This window comes from Saccopteryx leptura, chromosome 5, assembly GCF_036850995.1.
Source record: "Saccopteryx leptura isolate mSacLep1 chromosome 5, mSacLep1_pri_phased_curated, whole genome shotgun sequence".
Taxonomy (NCBI): Eukaryota; Metazoa; Chordata; class Mammalia; order Chiroptera; family Emballonuridae; genus Saccopteryx; species Saccopteryx leptura.
This window is the reverse complement of record NC_089507.1, coordinates 206,189,340-206,212,524: the sequence shown is the minus strand read 5'-3', so window position 1 is coordinate 206,212,524 and position 23,185 is coordinate 206,189,340. Positions and strand designations below refer to the sequence as shown.

The window sequence follows — 23,185 nt, the reverse complement described above, 5'->3', positions numbered from 1 at the left end:
ACAATAATGAGGATGATCAAATGACCAAATGGTACTGGGGAAATCTGCAGCTCCAGGGTCCATCACAGCACTGGGGAGCCTGGCTCTTCACTGAGAAAGCTGCACTAACAATTAGCCGCCGGGCGGCTGCAGCCCAGTCATGCCTAAGCACTGCACTGTTCCACAGCAGCGGGAAGGGCTGGTAGTCCAGAGCTGGATTCGCTTTGCTGAGCAGGTACCAAAGTCGGTACCAAGCTGTGTTTACGGAAGCCTGGCATGCTGAAACAGGGAGGCTCAGCTCCGAGGGCAGAGGATGGCAGGGGGTTGAGGAAGCAGGAAGGTGGAGACGGAGGGGAGGAGACAGACGCCTGGTGGGCACTCAGTGTGAGCCTGTGCTGTGTGATGCTGCACACATACCCATATCTTGTTTAATCCTGCTAACCAGCCATGTGAGGGGTGCTACTTTCCCTGTGCTCCACTCAGGACATTAGGCCCAGACAGGCCCAGGATCGGGATCAGATCTCCCCTTTCCTCCCCGGAACGCCCATCCAACGTTTGGATTTCACCACCAGTCATTCAGAGGGCTTCTTTGTCCACTCACAACTTAAATAAGCAGAGGAGCCATCCACGTGCCCCAGACGAATATGGGCCTGATGTGGGAAGGGTAATGCTCCACAGGAGAACTTGCTGGAACTCTCCAGAAATAATGGATACTCAGGAGGTGAGCAAGGGTACTGGGAACTTACAGAACCATCTGACTGCATGAAGGGGAGAATGTTTGTGAAACTATCACATGGATCCGTCTATTTTGCATCTCCGTGAGTCACAATGCTCTGTGTCCCTTCCCCTCACCACTCTCCTCTCTCCCCGCTAAATCAAGGGTATTTATTACCGTAAGAGGAGTGTGGACACCACCTGCAATAAAGATGCTGTAGTCCCTGAATCTATCTCGAGTCCATAGTCTTTTTCTTTTTCTTCTTTTTCAAACGAGAGGAGGGGAGATAGAGAGACAGACACCCGTATACACCCTGACTAGGATCCACTTGGCAACCACCATCTGGGGCCAATGCTCTGCCCATATGGGGCCACGCTCACAACTGAGCTATTTTTAGCACCTGAGGCAGAGGTTCCACGAAGCCACCCTCAGCACCCAGGGCTGATGCGCTCAAATCAGATGAGCCATGGCTGTGGGAGGGAAGAAAAAGAAAGAGAGAAGAGAGAAAAGAGAGAGAGAAAAGGGAGGAGGAGGGGTGGAGAAGCAAATAGTCACTTCTGCTGTGTGCCCTGACCAGGAATCAAACCTGGGACATCCACATGCTGGGCCAATGCTCCACCCCTGAGCCAACGGGCCAGGGCCTAGAGTCCATAGTTTTAAACCTGGCCTTGGGAGAGGAGAAAAAAAGGGAGTTTCTTGACTCCACAACCTGCCCTACCAGGTTCTGCCTTGCGTAGCAGAGTGGGCTGAGTACAGTCCACAGTGAGATGGGGGAGATGGGGGAGGATGGGGGATGGACAAGGAGGGCCAGGACTAGGGTGAGACACGCGAGGTGCAAATTATGTGTGTGCCAAAAACCTCAGGAATCATGATAAAGAATGTTTTAAGGCAATAGTATTTTTTAAATAAAAATGAATGCCCAAAGAAATCCACGATGAACAAGATCAGTATTACTGATTTTTCCTTTTGCCTCAGGCTTCAGTATGGCTGAGCTCCGCACTATTACTGATTCTGTCTTGATTTAAAATTCCACTATTTTGTGCATCATGGATTTTTTTTTTTTTTTGCATTTTCTTTTTTTCAAATATTCCATTAAAATATGATTTGACTGCTGTGGTGTTTAGTGCCCCATTAAATGCTGTGCCTGGCATGAGACCTCTCCCCAGTCCCAGCGCTGAGGAGGAGATGTGAGGAGAAGAGGTTAACTAAAATTGTGCTGGATATACACAGAGGTTATACGAGATCGCGGACATTAAATGCCTGAACCAGGATAGGCCTTCAACACACGTGTAGGTACTCTGCGGGTGCCCGGCTTGACTCCCCTGGGCCCCACTATTTCAGGGCGTGCCAACCTCCAGGACCTGCATTTCCTGCCTCTTGGTCACCAAGCGAGACAGGACAGGAGGGACCTCCTGGGTAATTGATACCCTGGAGCAGCCCTCTACCAGGGATCCACAGGAGCCAGGGTATAAACGCCCGAGCTCCCTCACCTCGGTGAGGTTCTTCTGAGATGTACATTACACCATGTCCCAGAGCCACAGGTGCAATCAGTCCACTGCCCGCGGGTAACTAGTTTGAGGATGCTCCTCTAAGCTCTGTCCCTTCCTCGTCTCACTTTCTTACCCTCTCTACTGGTGTGTCCCAGGATCACCTCCCAGACACACTCCATGTGCTTGAATTCGGGTCCCAGGGCCTGCTTTTAGGCAACCAAACCAAGAGACACGTGTGTCCTCCCTTCCCTCCTTCTCGCCTCTGTGGCTATATGGTACGTGCCACACGCACTTGGAAGTCTGAGCATGCTCTGGAAGGAGACCCCTGACTCCAGCACTCTCCTGGGAGGGAAGTCGATAGAGGGGTAATTGTCAGGCACCGCTGGGAGGCCTGGATCGGAAATGGGCTTGGCTGCGTTTCTGTAATGTCTGCACCTTGAGCTGAGAAATCACTGGCAGACACCTTTCCTAGCCATTAATTCTTTACAGCTGACACTGAGCCCTTGGGGCAAAAACTGATTGTCTGCCGTTACTGCCAGCCTGGCCCTGAATTCAGAACAGAAAGCATAACTCTCCCCTCGCCCTCCCTACAACCACTCTCTCCCCTGGTGCCACCCGCACCCACCCGCCCCAGAGCCCAAGAGGGGCCAGCGAAGGCCGCTTGTGCAGACTGGAGGAGACAAGAAATGGCCCACGATCCAGAGGGACTAGGGTTGAAGGTCATCGGGTTAAAAACCAGGGAAGGTGGAGACATTTTTCACACTTTCTTTTTAGAAAATATATTTTTCAGCATCCACACTTTTTCTCATGACCTCCAACAACAGCTGCAGGAACCTGAGGCATCAGGTATTATTCCGATGCCCATTTTACAGGTGAAGAGGCGCTGAGAAGGGAAGTGTCTTAGATTAGGTGACAAAGAGCCTCTCCTTGACCAAATGGTGGTCGGGCTCCTCCGAACTCTTCCCAGCGAGGCCCTGACTCTGGGGCTTGTGTTTGTCTCTGCCAATACGAACAGTTTCAGCAAGCCTCCTGCTAGGGCTGGTGCGGCTAGAAGAGAGCCCACCCTTGACATCTGATCACCCTCAATACCTGATTTGGTTTCTCGTCCTCCACCATCTCCCAGGTAAAGTCTAATTTTCCATCCAATGACATGCCCCACCCTACTTTTTGGCTATAAATGACTGCTTTTCCTTGTTGTATTCGAAGTTGAGCTCAATTTCTCTCTCTTCCTGCAAAACCCTGTTGCAGTGGTCCCTACACCCATCTCAACAAATCTGCCTGACCATTTTTTAGCAAGCGCCATATGAATAATTTTCAACACAGCTCACAGCCTGACCAGGCGGCGGCGCAGTGGATAGAGTGTGGGACTGGGATGCGAGGACCCAGGTTGCCAGCCTGAGCGTGGGCTCATCCGGTTTGAGCAAAGCTCACCAGGTTGGACCCAAGACCACTGGCTTGACCAAGAGGTCACCCTCTCTGCTTTAGCCCCAAGTCAAGGCACATATGAGAAAGTAATCAATGAACAACTGAAGTGCCACAACGAAAAACTGGATGCTTTTCATCTCTCTCCCTTCCTGTCTGTCTGTCCTTATCTATCCCTCTTTCTGACTCTCTCTCTCTGTCTTTGTCCCAAAAAACAAACAAACAAAACAAAAAAAAACCCCAGCTCACAAAGAGAAGAAGTCAATTTGGACCCAGGTCTGTTTGGCTTCAAAAGTCATTTTCTTCCCTGTGTCACATGTTCTCTTCCTTCAGGGACCTTTTCCTGAGCACCTAGGAGCCAGGCCCTGTGCTGAGGCCAAAGGAGGACACAGAGCTAAGTAAGAAACATTTCTTTCTTCTAAGAGGGAAAAATAAAATCCTTCCCATTCCAGCCCTTCTCTAGCCCAGGGGTCAGCGCCTACTGGAACACGTGTATACAGGCTCTGCGGGCTCAGCACCACAGGGCAGATCTAAGTAGGTGCAACAGAGACCATCGACCCATAAAGCCCAAGTGTATTGCCTGCCTGGCCCATTGCAGCACAAGTCTGCTGACACCGTGCCACACACCGAAGGTGCACCACCTGAGTTATTTCTCAACTCAACTCTGTGAGGCTCATCCTATTACTATGTCCATTTTACAGATGAGAAATGAGGCTCAGAGGCATGAGATGACTTGGCATACTGCTACATGTAAGTAAGACTCATTTGTGGGAAGGCCCTGGCCGGTTGGCTCTGGTAGAGCGTCGGCCTGGCGTGCAGGAGTCCTGGGTTCAATCCCCGGCCTGGGCACACAGGAGAAGTGCCCATCTGCTTCTCCACCCCTCCCCCTCTCCTTCCTCTCTGTCTCTCTCTTCCCCTCCCGCAACCAAGGCTCCACTGGAGCAGGGTTGGCCCGGGCGCTGAGGATGGCTCTGTGGCCTCTGCCTCAGGCGCTAGAATGGCTCTGATTGCGGCAGAGTGATGCCCCAAGATGGGCAGAGCATCGCCCCCTGGTGGGCGTGCCGGGTGGATCCCAGCCGGGCGCATGCGGGAGTCTGTCTGACTGCCTCCCCGTTTCCAACTTCGGAAAAGTACAAAAAAAAAAAAAAAAGACTCATTTGTGGGAAACGTAGTTATTTGAACAGCCTTAGGGGCACAGCCAGGGCCAGTGGGTAGACAATTCAAAGTTGTAATTTTTACTTTCTATAAAGAATTCACTCATAGTGAGAGATGTCCAAGAATGGACTAGGCAGGCTGCCTGGTTAGGCAGCAAACTCTCCATCAGGGGAGGTGTTCAGGTAAGGGCCAAATAACCTGTGGGTGAAGAAGGGCTTGGCAATTTGAAGATTTGGATTTGGAGACCTTCAAAGGTCACCTGTCTGAGCTTCACTGACAACATGGATGAGGAAGCCGATAGAATTGATCTACCACTGTAATCACACCAATAGCCACCAGGTGGCAACAGAGCCACATCTTAGCACCAATAAGCAATTTCTATCTTACAGAAATCCAACAGGGAAACAAACATTAACAACTAATTGATAAAGACAATGACTCAAGTCCTCAGTACAGCTTTAGTCCCCAGCACAACCTAGAGGGCTCAAGATCAAGTAAGTTATAAATTTCTGAGAGATTTATTATCCTTTGAAAATTTTTTTTCCACTGAAGTTCAACATACATACAGCAAAGTGGACAGGCGTTGTGGGGCGGATCCTGGTCAGGGCCCATACAGGAGTCTGTCTCATTATCTATCTACCCTCCTCTCACTTAAAAAATAGAAGAAAGAAAATGAGCTCCCATGCTGTCCATCCATCATACCTCCTTCTTTGAGTTGTTGTTCTAAAATATCAAGAGGTAAGCAAATCCTGGAGGGAAGTGGGGAAGGCATTGGGGGGAGGAGGCGGGGGGGGGGGGAGCCGAGGGGAACACGAGGGTGGGGGGAGATATCTTCAGTGGGTCACTTGAATCTATGTAAACACAATAAATTAAAATCATAAATTTAAATTAAAAAGAGGTAAGTTAGATCATCAGCAAGACTCCCCAGAACACTGATCGCCCAACACACTCTTCAGTGATAGCTGAGGTTGTTTCCTCTGATGTAGCCAGTACTGCTCTTGCTTTTTTTTAAATTGAATTTATTGGGGTAACACTGGTTGATAAGATTATATGTTTCAAGTATACAAACTCTATAACACATCATCTGTATATTGCATTGTGTGCTCACCACCTAAAATCTAGTCTCCTTCTGTCACCATATATTTGACCCGCCTGGGGTTTTTTGTTGTTAAGAGGAGCCACTGGGCTCTGGGGAAAGAGGTGAGAGGAAGCAGAGAATGATGTCAGCTGCATCTTTCCTTTGGATAAATGAACTGCAAAAAGGAAGGCCACACCCCACTCCATATATGTAGCCTTTAATAGGTCCCACTCCTTCACCTTCCCAAAAAGACTGTTCGATTCCACCAACACTGTGAGTCCCATTTTCTGGTTCACCTCTAGCCAATAATGAGTTTTAATAAATTCTGAAATACTGACAATTTGATGAGTGGGGAAAAAATGTTGCGACATTGTTGAATTCTCTTTTTCCTAACTACTATACTCCATGAATTTTTTTTAAGCTATACCTATGCATTTTATCTGCCGTATTTCCCCATATATAAGGTGCACTTTTTAAAAAAAGATTGGGGGTCTTAAAAACTGGGTGTGTCTTATACAGTGGTTATAGGTTTTTTTACTTGCATTTCCCACTTTTTTGCACCTGTTTTTGCGCTCATTGTTGAAGACAGTGAGTGATTCGTCCTCAGACACAGATAAGTGATAAGGAGTTGTATGAATTTTATGATGAATAAAACTTGAATTCAATAACTTTATGTAATACTTTTTTTTTTCAAATTTCAGGCCCCAAAATTAAGGTGTCTTATACATGGGAGCGTCTCATACATGGGGAAATACGGTAACTTCAAACACAGAAAGTATAGCCTCTACCACTAGATGCCAGTACTAACACTTGCCTTTGCTCAGCCTTGACAACTAAAGGTGCCTCCAGACAGTGTCAAATGTCCCCTGGGGATGAACTCCCCTCCTTTCAACCACAGCTGAAGAATATCAAGATTTCGCAGCTCCAGAAGAGCTGGCATACACAGAAATACCTAAACAGCCTGTATTAATCTAAGGTGACCAATCATCCTCCTTTAGGGAGGACAATCCTTCTTTTGTAAGTTCCATCCTCCCTGGAAAAGTGTCCTCCTACATGTCCTCCTTTCTGATATTGGAAGACTAATCTGTAAATGTCCATATTCAATCGATGCAGAGTCAATCCATTGCGTGTGATGTATTTGTATCTAAATGAGTACTTTTTTCTTACTATTATTAAAAATTAATAGGCAAGCATAATTACAATATAAAAATATTACAAATGTTTTTATTATGCATTTATCATATTATAGTGTATTATTGTTGCAATGAATAAAATATTTCTATTTACGATATTGTTTTCAATTTTTTTGTCCTCCTTTTCATTGTAAAAACGTTGGTCAACTTAATGTCAGTCAGTGGTGCCCTGTTCTGTCTTAGCCTCTGTGACGCCATGCTTTCCCGGGTTTTCCCGACCTCTCTAGTATCCTTCCCTGCACCTAAGTTTCAAAGTACTCTGGGTCTTCCCCTCTCCAGTTATACTTACTCCGTTGGGGTTTTCATCGAGTTCTCCAGCTCTAAATGTCCTCGCTAGAGATAAACTAAAAGAGGTGTATTTCTCCCATATGAGTAAGGAGCCTTCCAAATCAATGGGGGAAGGGGTGGCATTGGAGCAACAGACTCTTCATATGGGGGAGGAAAAGCGAGCAACTCGGTAGGAGGGCTGCCAGGTCTTGCTCCACTTTCTTGGGCCAGAGACCTTGGCTGTGTTCCCTTCGTGAATGAACACTTACGGCGCGTGTTGGGTTGCGTGTACACCGCAATCTACAGGTGACTCTAGCTGCCAGTCTTTCATAAAAGACCCACAGACTGATAAGGGGACGTGTAGCGAAAGGGTAAAGGCTGACGACGGCTGTGAACGAGACCACGAAAAATAGAAGCCTGTGGGTAACGTTAGCTCGCAAATCGACACCAGCGGAGTCACAACTCCTGAGCGCAAACCTCGGATTCCGTGAAATGAGCGCGTTCCCTACCGCGTGAGCCAATCCGTGAAAGAACGGGCAAGCCTCGTACTAAGGGACCAATCGAGACCACAAAGACCTAGTATGACAACCCCGAGGACCAATGAAAGACGGGGTTTCTCCTAGTCCGCCTCCCAAGCGCCAGTCCCAAAGAGATCACGCGGAGGAAAGCTTTTGGAAAGTACGAATTAGAAGACAAGTCCGCGTCAGGACGACGGGATACTGCCCTTACAGAGATAGTGGAGTAAATTCTGTGAGCAAGTAGAACAGCACTTTCTGGAAACCTCGCGGTCGGCGTTCCCCGCCGATCACCCTCGAGCAGAGGGCTCTACCGCAACAAGGCGCGGGAGGCTACGTGCTGCGCACTGACGTAACGCGCCGGCCCCGCCCCAGCCGCCCGCCCTTATAGCGTAACACTGGCGCGCGCGCACACCATTGTGTGGCTGGACTTGGCCGCCGCTGTCGTGGGAGGCGCGTGTTTGGGCTCTAGACGTCTCCACAGCCGCACCGCGGCTCCTGTCTTGCGGTCCTCCGTTCGACTGCCAGCCCTCGGGGGCCCTCGCCCGCCACGGACATGCCGCGCGTCTACATAGGACGCCTTAGCTACCACGTCCGGGAGAAGGACATCCAGCGCTTTTTCAGTGGCTATGGCCGCCTCCTCGAAATAGACCTTAAAAATGGGTGAGTTGGCACCTGGGCACCTGTGTCATTCCGCAGCGCCTCGCGCCTGGCATCGGCGGGGCACTCCAAAAGAAAATAGCCGATCAAGGCCGCGGCGCCGCGTCGCACGGCCTCCAAGATGGCGGCGGCGCGAGGCCGCGGGAGCGCGCGAGGGGGCGGGGCCGCGTGCGTGTCCCTGTCCTAATGCCCCTGTCCCCCCGCCCGTCCCGATCCTCGCACCGCCCCCTAGGTACGGCTTCGTGGAGTTCGAGGACTCCCGCGACGCCGACGACGCCGTTTACGAGCTGAACGGCAAGGATCTCTGCGGCGAGCGTGTGATCGTGGAGCACGCCCGGGGCCCGCGCCGCGATCGCGACGGCTACAGCTACGGAAGCCGCAGTGAGTTCCACCCCCCCAGCGCGCTCCGCGCCTTTGGGACCAGGGGGCGGGCGCAGGCGTAGAAGGGGCGGGGTGGGGCCTCCCAGCCCGGGCAGCCGCGATGGGCGGGGTCGTTTGACACAGGTGTCCCAGAGACCCGCAGCCTTCGCGACTGCCGGGAGGGGCAGCCCCTGGACGCCGGAGCGCGGAGGTTGGGTTATGGGGTTTGCTTAGTCAGAGTTTGGGTATTTGGGGTTTCTTTGCTAAGTTGGGAGGGGGTGGCTTGTTCTGGGCCCCTGTCAGCACTGTCGTGGCCTCTGCCCACGGAGGAAGTGAGGGATGACTGTATTTGTTGTATCTCCCTCGCTTACCTGTCAGTGCGTTAGTCAGAAATGTGACTGTCTTAGAGTAGAAGTTTGGGGGCAGGGTGGGATGGAGTTGGGGTGGGGACGGGCAATGGGGGGGGTTTAAGTGTAGATCTTAATATATTGAGTTATTAAAATTGACAGGGGCCGAAGAAAATTGTATATTGACTTAATGTGGTATTGACCACAAGTAGATCTAAGTAAGCTTCATGCTGTATTTGAACTAATGGGGGCATGTTACTGGGAGGAGTTGGGGGGAGGGTTATGTGAAATGTTTGATGTTGAAATTGTTGCATGTTGAATTCAAACTTTTTAACAAGTCCTTGATGTTTCAATTTGAAAGTGACCAATGGGGCTGAGGCTGTGTCCACTGAGGCTAAGATGACTGCCTTTCCTGATTGGCCTTGGCTTTTCCATACATTGTGTGACCCTTGCCCTATGACCCTTTGGCTGACCTTACCGGAAGCCATGACGACAGCAGCCTTTTGCCATTAGACGCAGGGTGATGGTGAGGATTCCAAGGGTTAGACAAAACTGGTTAATCTGAACTAGGTGACTGTTACCTTGCGTGTTTTGTGGCCAAACCACCACCAAAACCTCACACTGTGATGTAAGTACTTAGTGTAACTAGTAAACATTTTTGTAAAATGTAGAAATGCATGTAATCAGTTAAGTTTTATATTTTACAATGTTCTGTAAAATAAAACTTAGCGAGGTAAATTGAATAAAGGAGCAGTCACTCTCTAACAGATTGTAGGAGAAGTTTAGTTGGATTTAGTCTATTTGGCTTGCCCTTAATTTAATTTGTGGCAAATCACAACTGTATCAAAGGTTTAGCAGTATAATAGCAAAGTCCTACTCCAGTAAATAAAAGTTGATATGTTTGTACTAACTTTCAAAAACATGTGTCCCTGTCATTACAAAGCATCTAATTGTTTTCTTCATGTGATAAAGGTGGAGGAGGTGGATACAGCAGTCGGAGAACTTCTGGCAGAGACAAATATGGACCACCTGTTCGTACAGAATTCAGGCTTATTGTAGAAAATCTTTCTAGTCGCTGCAGTTGGCAAGATTTAAAAGTATGTGCTATGATTCAAAATAAAAGTGATACTAATGTTTAAAGGGTAGGTTTTTTTTCTTTGGGTTTTGCGTCTGACCTGTCTTGTGGCTGTTTTTTTTTTTTAGGATTTCATGAGACAGGCAGGTGAAGTTACTTATGCAGATGCTCACAAAGAACGCACAAACGAAGGAGTGATTGAGTTTCGCTCCTACTCTGACATGAAGCGTGCTTTAGATAAACTAGATGGAACAGAAATTAATGGCAGAAATATTAGGCTCATTGAAGATAAAGCACGAACAAGCCATAGGCGGTCTTATTCTGGAAGCAGATCAAGGTAACTTGTAGGGTAATGGAGAGGGGAGGAAACAATATTTGCCAAAAACAAAGAATTCAAATGGGAGTATTTTAATTGATGCTTAATTGAAGTTAGGTCAGTTTTTGGCTGCATCGTTGGGTTCTTTTCAGATGTTTTGATGGATTTAAATTGTAAGTAATTACATTTTGTTGGTTTGTAAGTGGCACAGACGTGTTGAGATGAAGATTTTGTCGTGGTTCATACAGGTCACGGTCTAGAAGGAGATCACGAAGTAGGAGTCGCAGGAGCAGCCGCAGTCGATCACGAAGTGTCTCAAAAAGTCGCTCCAGGTAAGTAATGGGTCTTTCTCTGAATGTTACTGTATTTGTTTGCGGAGTACTTTTGTGTTCTGGCAAGGTATTGAAAGAGAAATCTGGCTTTTCTTGTTCAGATCCAGGTCTCGAAGCAAAGGTCGATCACGATCTCGGTCAAAAGGCAGGAAATCTAGGTCAAAGAGCAAATCGAAGCCCAAGTCTGATCGCGGCTCCCGTTCACACTCTCGAAGCAGGTCAAAGGATGAGTATGAGAAATCTCAAAGCAGGTCTCGTTCTCGGTCTCGCTCCCCCAAAGAAAATGGAAAAGGTGATATAAAGTCAAAATCTAGATCGAGGAGCCAGTCTCGTTCTCATTCTCCCCTACCTGCTCCACCCTCAAAGGCCCATTCTGTGTCCCCTGCACCAAAAAGAGCTTCAAGATCCCGCTCTAGGTCCCATTCAAAGTCAAGGTCACGGTCCAGATCGAGTTCCAGAGATTAACCCAGAACTCGCCATTCTTGCACACTGTTATGGGACACTTTCCTACTTGCTTAGGCGTTCTTCTTCCATGTTTGTACTTGGCCTCTTCTGCAAGAGGAATCTTCTGAAAACAAGGGCACACAGAATATTGATTTGTGGCCAAATTTGATGAAAAAGATAAGGGTTCTAACAAAATGGTGGCATGAAGACCTCCTCCCTTCTTTTTAGAATTAAGATAACTTTGATTTTATAGCTTTTGAGCTAAAATAACTTTTGTAAAGATTAAGCTCATTTAGATTTTTTTTAAGTATTTCAGCAGGATCTGCTGCAAGGGTTTTGTTGTTTTATTTGCTTACTTTTAAATTTAAACTTTTTCAGGCTTTGGGTACTTAAGGCTTTAGAGGGAGAACCCATTTTCAATGATATTGGCTTTTTATAAAGCCTGAGTTATGTAAGATTTCAATAAAAATTTGCTACCAAGATGATTGCCTTATTGACTAGGTCACTATTAATTCCTTTAAATATTGATACTCTCCGTTTGTGAAAACAATGTAAAATTCTACTTAAATGTAAAACAAGGCAAGCCTCAGACCAGCAATAAATTATTCAATTTGGATAACATTGATTTGTTAATCAAATTTGCCAAAGTCATTGTAACTACCCGTTTAACAATTTAAGTTAAAAATAAAATATTTTGTAGTCAATCTGTTTTATAATTTTGCCTATATTAATGGATTTGAATAATGAAATCTTACTTTCTTTACTTTGGTACTTTTTAATTTAGATATTTATAAGAAATCGGGGTTTTTTTCCCATATAAACTGCAGAATTTCGAGTAGAAACTGGTGCCTATAATTATAGTTCATTGTTTTGCCAATTTGAAAGAACACAAGTTAATGACTTTGAAAGAGGCAAGCCTCCACTGCTCTTCAGATTTGAGTGTTTTAAGGACAAGTTAGTTTAAGACTTGGCTTTGACCAAAGTTCTCTTATTTTTTTAAGGGAAGAAGAAAAACTTAGAGAGGGTATGGGGATTTTATAAAGTGGAATTTGACCCTAAAAATAGGACACATCTCATGTTAATGTTACACCATGGTGTAATAAGCAGGTTTGTCCACAGGGTAAGCTGGCCCATAGTGGATATAGGTAAATTCCTACGCTTGTAAAAGCTTTCTAGTAATAGCAAAGACCAACTTCATAAAAAGCTAGTCTTATTCCGTATCTGCAGACCTACGGCATTAGATAGCTAAACCACTATAGCATTGGCCCACTTGAGAACATTGTTGACTGGTAAAATGTTTAGTTCCTTGCTAACTGGCAAGTTGAATTGACAGGTTCTACAGTATGCCACATACTGATCTGTGACTAGGCGGTGTATTAAGCTGATAGAGAGCAAAAGAGAAGTGAGTAACATCTTGATTCCCTTCCTTTTACCTGACTGTTTATGACACCATAGTGCCTTTATGGCCAGTTTAGGTCCTGCCTGCTCCTGTGTTGCTGTTTTTCATCTTTGGTATCTCCCCTACTTTGTTAACCTATTTTATTTATGCTATATCTCCTCAATAAAATGCTTACCGAGGGAAAGGCTCATTTTGAATTTATTGTGTATTCCCATTTAGTGCCAGATTCTTGTCAAGTGGTCCATTTGAATTATAGTTGCAGTCCCTGACTTGTTCTCAGCTCATCATAAATAATGAGTTTGGGACCAACCTAGTCCTTGGCCCTTTTTGTACTTTGGTGTCATCCATGAGTTATACGTGAAAATGACTCAGAACCGCACCAAAATAAATACCGCTGCCAGCTAGTAGTAGTAAGGCTTAAAAATAGTAAATCTTTTTAATATTAACTTTTACTGTCACAAAAAATTTACCCGTTTTATCTTGTAGCAATTTGAACAGTTTCCATGACAATTATTTCTCAGATAATCTAGAAAGCATTGACCGTCTTTTCTAAAGTCCTTAGTTTAGGCTTGGAGCACTCTAAATGTTGGCTATTTACCTTTATTTCTGAAAGCGTTATCTGACCTCTTCAATTTTATTCCTGTGGCAGTGTATGTTTCTTAAGTTCTGGTATAATTACAAAGGTAATACGGACTTGGACTGTGCAGTATCTCCTTTAGAGCCCCTCTTACTGAGGTAGCCACTGTTGGTAGTATCTGTATCTGCCCTGACTTCTCTGGTCACTGCCCATGGGCTACAATAAGTTGTTCATACCTTGAGTTGTGTTGTGCAACTTGTTTTTTACTTAGGGTATACACTAATGCATAGATCTACTGTTGTATTTTTTATTTATTGTATGGACTTTAGAGGGGGTGGGGGAGAGATGGGAACATAGTCATCTATATGTTCCCTGATGGAATCAGCCTGGCAACCTCTGCTTCAGGATGATGCTCTGACCTCTTGGTCAGCAAACTGCGGCTCGCGAACCACATGCAGCTCTTTGGCCCCTTGAGTGTTGCTCTTCTACAAAATACCATGTGCGGGCGCTGCCTCGATAAGGAATGTACCAACCTATATAGTTTAAGTTTTAAAAAATTTGGCTCTCAAAAGAAATTTCAGTTGTACTGTTGATACTTGGTTCTGTTGACTAGTGAGTTTGCCGACCACTGCTCGAACCAACCAAGCTATCCAGCCAGGGCCTAAGGTAGCTTTCTGAGGCAGCAGCCACATCCAGGATAGATGCACATTTGTATCCCAGCCACCATGTATGCTTCCATTTGTTAAAAAGATGAGTGCATACAGTTACGTAATTGGCCTTGGAGAGCTGAAATAGCTTACTTAGAATGATATACCTGGCTGTCCTGCAGCAACCCCACAAATGGGCCTCCAGTATAGTGCTCAGTAAGTGATGAGAATACACAGGAATGGAGGTTCGGCAATCCGAACAGCCCGACTTGTAGTGCTGTGGAGAACTACCTGGGACACCTTGTGCTGTTCATTGCTGCTGGTTTGGTCAGACCTTTCCAGAGGGCAGAGCCAGGGAACCATTGCTTATTCGTCAGGCCACAGAGCTCATGTTACTTTCTGCTCTTGTGAAGGTCCTCAGGCTAAACAGCCCCTTGACCCTGTCTCAGTGCAACAGTTTTGAAGTCCCTAACCGCATCAGTTCTTTTGTACTCTGTGAGTGTCCCTCTGAGTGAGGCTCCCTACTCGCCACACCACTCCCCAGTTCTAACCTGCTCAGTGTTAGTACGTGACCTCTCAGCCCTTAGTAGGTGTTTCCTCAGCTGAATTCTGGGCCAGTTCTGGCAAAAAGGTGAGGAAACAACCCTGCAGAATTTCTTCTGTACATTAAGAAGGTTTAAGGCAGATAATGGGTCATCTTCCTCTGTATAATAGGCAGAGGAAGAAGGAGATTCAGAACCTAAATTTCAATGTGATTGTTGAGTAGACAACGGCAGTATCATTGGACTGAACAAATATCTTAAATTACAGCTTTCATTCACCTTTGCTATATATAGATCAGTGCTTTTCAACTGTTTTGCAGTTGGGAACTGGTGAAAATTATTTCTGGGACCACAAGGCAGAAATTACCCTGAGCATATGCTAATTCAACTAAGATTATTAGGTCTGTAATCATCACAACAGCAGGGTGATTAACTCTTGTGGACCAGTCTATACTGACGGTTGGAAAACACTAATGATGACATTGCCTCTGCAGACCCAGCAGGAACTGAAGCCTCTCCAGCTGTGGCTGTGATTTTAGTAAGATGATTGATGCTCATAGGTGTTTTCAGGAAGCACTTTGAATCACCATAGTCCAAAGTCACATTCTCTAAACACTTTAATTAAAGGCCTCACTGAATGTATGGTAGATTAGATTACTGTCAACACCTTGATCTTGACCCAGCGAAACACATTTTGGACTTCTGATCTCCAGAACTGTTAGGTAAATTTATGTTGTTTTAAGCCACTGAATTTGTAGTAGTTTATTACTGCAGCTACAGGAAATAACAGGACAGAAGGCTTAAGAAGCACTTGCACAGCCAGTGGCACAGTAGGCAGAGCATCATCCCAGAGTGCCAAGGTCTCCAGCTCGATCCTGAGGACAATGGCTTGACCCCAAGTTCGCTGGCTCAAGTCCTTTTCAGGGCAGGTATGAGAAGCAATTAATAGTTGTACAACTAAGTAGAACCGTGAACTGATGCTTCTCTCTCTCTCTCAGATCAAGGTGGGGGAGCAGAGCACACAGTTGGGCTCATTTTTTTTGCATCTCTGCCATCGCTATGAGAATAATGTATGTTATACCATGATGCTATGAAGGTGACTGTGACCATCAGCACTTCATAAGAAGATCAGTTACTTGACCAACTTGACTTTTTTGTTTTTAAAATTTTATTCATTGAGCCTGACCAGGTTCGCAGTGGATAGAACATCAAACTGGGATGCAGACAACCCAGGTTCGAAACCCCAAGGTAGCCAGCTTGAGCATGGGGTCGCTGGCTTGAGTGTTGGATCATAGACATGAATGACCCCATGGTCACTGGCTTGAGCAAGGGGTCATTCGCTCTCCTGTAGTCCCCCAGTCAAGGTACATATGAGAAAGCAATCAATAAACAACTAAGGTACGGCAACAAAGAATTGATGCTTCTCATCTCTCTCCCTTCTTGTCTGTCCCTATCTGCCCCTCTCTCTGTCTCTATCACAAAAAATATATTCTATTCCTTCCCTGATTTGAGAGAGAGAGGGAGTGGGGGGAGCAGGAAGCACGAACTCATAGGAGTCACTTCCCATATTTTCCCTGACCAGGCAAGCCTGGGGTCTCAAACCAGCAACCTCAGCATTCCAGGTTAACACCCCATCCAGTGCACCACCACAGGTCAGGCTACGGTTAGTTTTTAATCAGAATGGTGGTCTCTAAAAGATGTCCATGTCCTAACTCAGGGGTCGGGAACCTATAGCTCATGAGCCAGATGTGGCTCTTTTGATGGCTGCATCTAGCTCACAGACAAATCTTTAATAAGAAAGATAATAACGTTAAAAATATGAAACATTCTCATGTATTACAATCCATTTCCTACCGCTCATGTTCATGGTTGCGGGTGGCTGGAGCCAATCACAGCTGTCCCCTGGGACACCACCAAATTTTTATTGGATAATGCGTAACATACACGGGTCACTGTATGGCTCTCATGGAATTACATTTTAAAATATGTGGCATTCAGGGCTCTCTCAGCCACAAAAACGTTCCTGACCCCTGTCCTAACTCCTGGAACCCATGAATATGTTATATGGCAAAGGGAGATTAAGGTTGCAGATAAAATTAAATTTGCTGATCAGCTGACCTTAAAATGAGGTAATCCTGAATTATTTGGGTGGCCCAACATAATCACAAGGGTCCCTAAAAGAGAAGGCAAGAGTCACAGTGACGTAAAGTGGCATTTACAGTCCATTTCTGGCTTTGATGATGGAGTCAAAGGCCATAAACCAAGGAAGGTGCAGATCCTCTGCTGACACCTTGAGACCCAGTGAGACCCACTTTGGACCTCTGACCTCGAGAACTACAAGATAGATTGGTGTTTTAAGCTAGTAACCTTGTGGTGATGTGTATTTAGCAGCAATAGTAAACTAATACAACTTGATCAACTGATTCTTTTTCGTTGGGTGCCTGAGCATCATCATAAAACATGAATCCTGACAGTATGTTGAGAACAAGTTTCAGATATTTAGCAGGGTGGGTCAAAGAAACAGCTGGGGCTCTGGCGCTCACTGAGATAAAATTTCCTAGTGATTATAAATATAAGCATCAATTCCCAAAGTCGGATAGAAATTTTGTCAGTCTGTGGTGTGCTGGATAAAATACAGCCATACCCAGGGAGAAAAGCGAATTGAAGCTACTCGTGTTTGGTGGAAACTTAGGCCTCCCCTGCCTTTCCCACCAGGGGGCCCACAAGTATATGTTCCAGGGGTTGGGGGTGTCCAGTCTTTATATACCGGGTTTAGTTCCAACTCCCAGTATCACATGGACCCAGTATCCCACCACCTGTCATCATGTGTGGGATGAAACCCAAGTCCCTAGCAGCTGGTTCCTGTCTCTACCCAGTAACTACCTCCAGGACAAGGGAGGCATCAGCACTCCTTGCTCTGTTTGCCGCTCTGTTTTTGGCTCCTGCTGATTTTCCTTTCTTGTAATATTTTATCCAGGGTTTTGGGGATGTTTGTGTTTGAAAGGGCTCCCTATTGCAAAGTCTGCCATGCCACTGGAACCAAAAGTGTTTTCACACTTACATAAAAAGGCACATCCTGCCTTACCAGGCGGTGGCGCAGTGGATAGAGCATCGGATTGGGATGTGGAAGACCCAGGTTTGAGACCCCGAGGTCGCCAGCTTGAGCGCGGGCTCACATGGTTTGAGCAAGGCTCACTGGCTTGAACCCAAGGCTGCTGGCTCAAGCAAGGGGTCACTCGGTCTGCTGTAGCCCCCCGGTCAAGGCACATATGAGAAAGCAATGAACAACTAAGGAGCTGCAACAATGAATTGATGTTTCTCATCTCTCTCCCTTCCTGTCTGTCTGTCCCTATCTGTCCCTCTCTCTGACTCTTTGTCTCTGCCACACACACACACACACAAAGGTTAAAAACAAGGCACATCCTGATGATTTTCCTGAAATACATGAACTGCCCCAATGGTGAATTAAAACCTGTAGAAACAGAAAGGTGTGGGCTGCTCACAAACAAGTTTTCTCGGTGTTTCTAGTCACCAATATTTTTGAAGAATTGGTTAGGGGGTTGACTTGGAGAAGATACTGGGGCTCTTAACTTGTAAAAGGGAGCTGTGACTTGAGAAAAGGATTGGACTTGTTCAGTTCCTCCCGAGGGCGCACTAAACCAGCTGAACAAACTGGCTGTATAAGAGGCAGAACCTTCTCCAGATCACATCAGCTGGGGCGGGGCTTTCCATCCCTGAAGGTGTTCGTGCAGGCCAGCTCACCCAAGGTGTGAAGAACAACATACTGTTAATGAGCAGAAAAATAGTATCTCAGCAACTCAAATTTATGTTGTTCATTTCAGGGTTCTCCAGCTCAGACTCTGCTGGTCTGTCTTAATCACTGTCTCCAGGATGCATGTTGCTGAGAAGCCATGTTTGTGTAGCTTCACCACATTCTTTTAATCATCTGAAATCCTAAAATAAACCCTTTGGAATCCAGAACAAGCACAGCCTAGGGGTAGAGATGAGGGGGAAAAAAATGAGTGGATGGTTGTGTGTGTACTGGTGTGTAAAAAGAAACCTATTGTTATGGCAACCAGCATCCTCAACTGATGCAATCCTGTTCCCAATATTATGAGATGTGATTAAAAACTGGCTTCACAGCAAGGAAGAACACATGTAACTCATTGGCGTAGCAACCAGAATAGTTAGGTGCTGCATACATTTAAACCTGGTGCTCACAACAATTTGAGGAATTTGCCTACAATTAATCAGGAACAGTTTTTCTCATTAGGACTTGAAATCAGGAGCCTGGAGGTCCCACCGGTGGCCACCACCTTAAAGGATTAGAATAGATTAAAAGCATTGGTGTGGGAGGGGGGACTGGGGCTATGGAATGTACCAAGAAGTGCTGTTTTTATCTGCATGCAGTACATCATTCAGTCAATCAATAGACATTTATTGAGCACCAATTCAGCATCTAGCTTTGTGTTGGGTGCTAGGAATACAAAAACTAATGTTTCCTTCCCTTCCCTTCCCTTCTCCTTCCTCCTTTCCTTCCTTCCTTCATTTTATTTATTGATTTTACAGAGAGAGGGGGAGGGCGGCAGTGGAGGGTGGAGCGAGAAGTCTCCTTTCTGCCTTGACCAGGCAAGCCCTCTTGAATTACACAAATCTGTGTTAAGTTATAGCTGTGACATGTAAGAAAGAGAAGTATTTTCTGCCACAGGAACCAATAAAGGGAGATTTGACTAGTTATATCTTGTGGAGGTTAAGAGATAGATCAGCTAAGGAACTTGAAGCATAGAGGAGCAGTGACTTGCTCAAGGCAACACCTCAACAGGAATGGTTACTAAAAACAACCATATGCCAGGAAGTAGGTAACTGTTCTTACAAATGAAGAAATGAAGGAAGGACCAGGAGCATCAAGTGATGTGACCCAGGTCACACTCTCAGCCAATGTAAGTGGAATCATCCAAATGCAGGAGCAGTTTTAATACTGCCTTTAACAGGGGCAGGGCCAAGGTCAGAACCCACGCCGCGCGTGGCCTGCTTAGGTCGCAGACCACTAACTCTCGGGACGTTTCAAGAAGCTCCCTGGCTCCCTTTCTGCAGGCGGAAGGCAGGAGCAGGGGGAAGGCTTTGGATAGTGCAGCTACCCGGCCGAGGGGCTTGCAGGAGTGTAGCCTCATCTTCTGCCACTGCCTTCTCAGCTTGGGGGACCACCGGGCTCATTCTTCCATCTGGGTGGTGTGTGCACCCGCCTGCGCGCTGCTGGTTGTGGCTGGCAGAAAAAGTCTCCATCTGCCTACCCCGCGCAACAGTCGGGCCCCAGGAGGGAAGGGACTTTAGGCCCACGCGGCCAGGCCTCGCAGGAAGGCAAGAAGAGGGCGCGGGTGCTGCCCAACCCGCAGGCCCGCTCCCCTCAAATCAGTGCCGCGCGCGGTCCGCGCCCGCGTTCTGCAGGGAAGCGGGCCCGCCCCCCAGTGCGCGCAGGCGCGTGCCGCGCTGGGCTCGGACCGTGGGTCCGCGCTGGGCTGCCACAGGCTGGCCTCGCAGGTAGGGAGACCGCAGGCCAGTGGGCTCTGACCCGGGGGGTGGGAGCGCCGCGCACCCCGGCCCCGCCTCGCCTCGCCTCCCACGGTGAGGGACCGGGTCTGCGGCCCCGGTGCGCCGCTCCTTCCCAGCACCTCCGGCGGGGGGCGCGGGCTGGGGCAGAGGCTCGGGAGAGCGGGAGCCGAAGGGAGTCTGGCGGAGTGCGGAGGGCCGGGCGGGTGCGGGGCTGGAGGGCGTCCGCCCTGCTGCTGCGGGCCGGGATCTGGAGGCTGGGAGAGAGGAGGCTTCGTTTTTAGAGAAATGCTATCAATTAAGAGTTGTTTTTTTATTAATGGCAGGGTGTATAGTAGAGGGCGGGGTTTTGGAAATAGGTCATTTGGCAAACTTTCTCTTTCCTTCCGTTCATTTCTGATTTTGATAACGGAAAATGGGATAATTATTATTTTTGCCATAAAGGAAAGAATAAAAAGAATTCCGCCATTTTGGCGTTTTAAAAAGTAATCGTTCTGCGGGACTGACGGATCACTGATCGCCTGCGTCCCCTCCCACCCCCGCCGCCGTCTATACTAGTCCTGGAGGACTCGGAAAGCAGGCAGACGGCGCGTCCGGACCCTGGAACCCTCTTCCATCCCCTCGGGCGTCCCGGCCGCACCGGGGGTATCTGGGGCGCTAGCTTCCAACCCCCGACATCTAGAGCGAGGGCATTTATTGAGCGTCTGTTGTACACGAGGAGGCCTTGAAGGGCAAAGTGTGGCGGGAACCTTGGCCGATAGACAGACCAAGAGAAAATAAACACAGCATATTCACTCAATAAATGTTTATTGAGCGTCTGCTATGTGCCAGACACAGCTCTGGGCTGGGGATCCGACGGTTGTTTGAGCTCGGGTTCCCTGGAAACAGATTCCTTGAGACGGAGGCTGGAGTACGGGTTTATTGGGGTACCCTTGGGAATATCACCCGTAGAGAAGGGAGGACAGCAGGGTGGTTGGGCAAAGAAGTTGAACTGCCCTTGTAGTCTCAACAGAAGCCTCGCCTGTCCCGAGGGAAGCTCTGGAGGCGAGATCGCCTTGCAGAAGTGTCCTACTGAGGCAAGGTGGCGGGGCCTTCCTACCCAGTATCAACTAATCAACTAGATGCTTCCAAGAGAGGGCACTTGGGCGGGGCAGCTCCCCTGGCTGAGGACAATTCCGAGAGAAGCTGACAGCTGAGGGCTACCTGTGACAGCCTTCAGAGTAGCTGGGACCTCCCACTTTACCGCCTCCTCCCCGAGCCTCTGAGCAGCACAGGAGGAAATGGTTTTCTAGTCCCTAAGGCAAGAAAGGCTAAGCCATTTATGGATTTCAGTACCACTTGTTTCTTATATTATTCACTCTTTGCTCCCAGATGTGTGATTCATTCATTCAGGGACTATTTGTGCAGTGCAATCTCTGGGTCAGGCTCTTTGCACACCAGTTGCTCTGTTCTGTCTCTGAGGGAGATGGAGAAGTTAACGCATAGTTCGATGGTGGTGCAATGGAGCACAGGAGAGGGAGTGATGAACTTTGTTTTGGGGGGTGGATTCTGGGAGTTACTCAAGCTGCATCTTGAAGGATGATTAGGAATTTTCCAGAAATATGGGATGTGGAAAGGTACCAAGCAAAAGGAGCAGCATGTGCAGAAGCCACAAAAGTGGGGTTCTGAAGGTGTGACCGGACTGCAAGTGGACCGATTCCTTGCACCTGGCTCAGGCCTTGGAGCCACATCAGACTAGTTGTGCTTCTGTGTGGACCTAGTGGGACATTGTGTATGAAAATGCTGTGTTAGCTGCGAATATAGAGGTGGTAGCGGCAAAGGAGGGGTGAATTCAAATCCTAGAGAAGGCGGTTCCAGGCCTCAGAAAAGTTAACGGTCTAGTTAGGGAGAAAGAGCATAGAAATAGCAAGTGCTGCTAGCCAGGAGCCCACAACCATGTGTGATGGGGACGTCCCAACATCACAGGTGCACTGGATGATCCTCCCCTCTCCTGCACAGTCAAGGACTTATCTCCCAGAATTATTCTTTTTTTTTTTTTTTTTTTTTTACAGAGACAGAGAAAGAGAGTCAGAGAGAGGGATAGATAGGGACAGACAGACAGGTACGGAGAGAGATGAGAAGCATCAATCATCAGTTTTTCGTGGCAACACCTTAGTTGTTCATTGATTGCTTTCTCATATGTGCCTTGACCGTGGGCCTTCAGCAGACCGAGTAACCCCTTGCTTGAGCCAGCAACCTTGGGTCCAAGCTGGTGAGTTTTGCTCAAACCAGATGAGCCCGCGCTCAAGCTGGCAATCTTGGGGTCTCGAACCTGGGTTTTCCGCATCCCAGTCCGATGCTCTATCCACTGCGCCACCACCTGGTCAGGCCAGAATTATTCTTTTTAACCTGCACTGTCAGGTTCTTCTTCTCCATAGGCTCATTTTCATCAGCTATAAACATGCTGTAACATTTCCTCCTTTTTTTTTTTTTTTTTTTTTTTTACATAGGCAGAGATAGACAGGGACAGACAGACAGGAACGGAGAGAGAGATGAGAAGCATCAATCATTAGTTTCTCGTTGTGCGTTGTGACTTCTTAGTTGTTCATTGATTGCTTTCTCATATGTGCCTTGACCGCAGGCCTTCAGCAGACCGAGTAACCCCTTGCTGGGGCCAGAGACCTTGGGTCCAAGCTGGTGAGCTTTTTTGCTCAAGCCAGATGAGCCCGAGCTCAAGCTGGCGACCTCGGGGTCTCGAACCTGGGTCCTTCCGCATCCCAGTCCGACTCTCTATCCACTGCACCACCACCTGGTCAGGCCATTTCCTATTTTTAAAAGCAAACCAAAAAGCCTCTTCCTCGAGACCATATCACTCTCCAAATACCAAGCCCTATTTCCCCGCGCTCCTTGAAAGGACTGTTAGACCCATTGTCTGTACTCTCCTACAGGACCAATCCTTATTGTCAATCTCCCCAGTAGAATGTAGACTCTGTGGCTGAGGTGTCTCTTTTGCTCACTAGCAAATCTGTGTTGCCTAGACCAATGCCGGCCCCGTGGTTAGGTTCTCAATAAATATTGAACTAACCAAAGGTTTCTCTTTAGAACCCACTCTGATCAGGATTTTGTTGTCCACAGCTCTTCTGAAA

At 47.3% G+C, this 23,185-nt stretch overlaps 1 protein-coding gene across 1 annotated transcript; it reads left to right on the top strand.

The window, feature by feature from the left end:
* Positions 1–8,215: 8,215 nt before the first annotated feature.
* SRSF6 (serine and arginine rich splicing factor 6) lies at positions 8,216–12,052 on the top strand. The gene is made up of 6 exons (XM_066387747.1): positions 8,216–8,477; positions 8,707–8,855; positions 10,154–10,278; positions 10,385–10,593; positions 10,821–10,904; positions 11,006–12,052. The coding sequence occupies exons 1-6, from the start codon at positions 8,371–8,373 to the stop codon at positions 11,367–11,369; spliced, it is 1,038 nt and encodes a 345-aa protein (XP_066243844.1). The 5' UTR covers positions 8,216–8,370; the 3' UTR covers positions 11,370–12,052.
* The last annotated feature ends 11,133 nt before the right edge of the window (positions 12,053–23,185 follow it).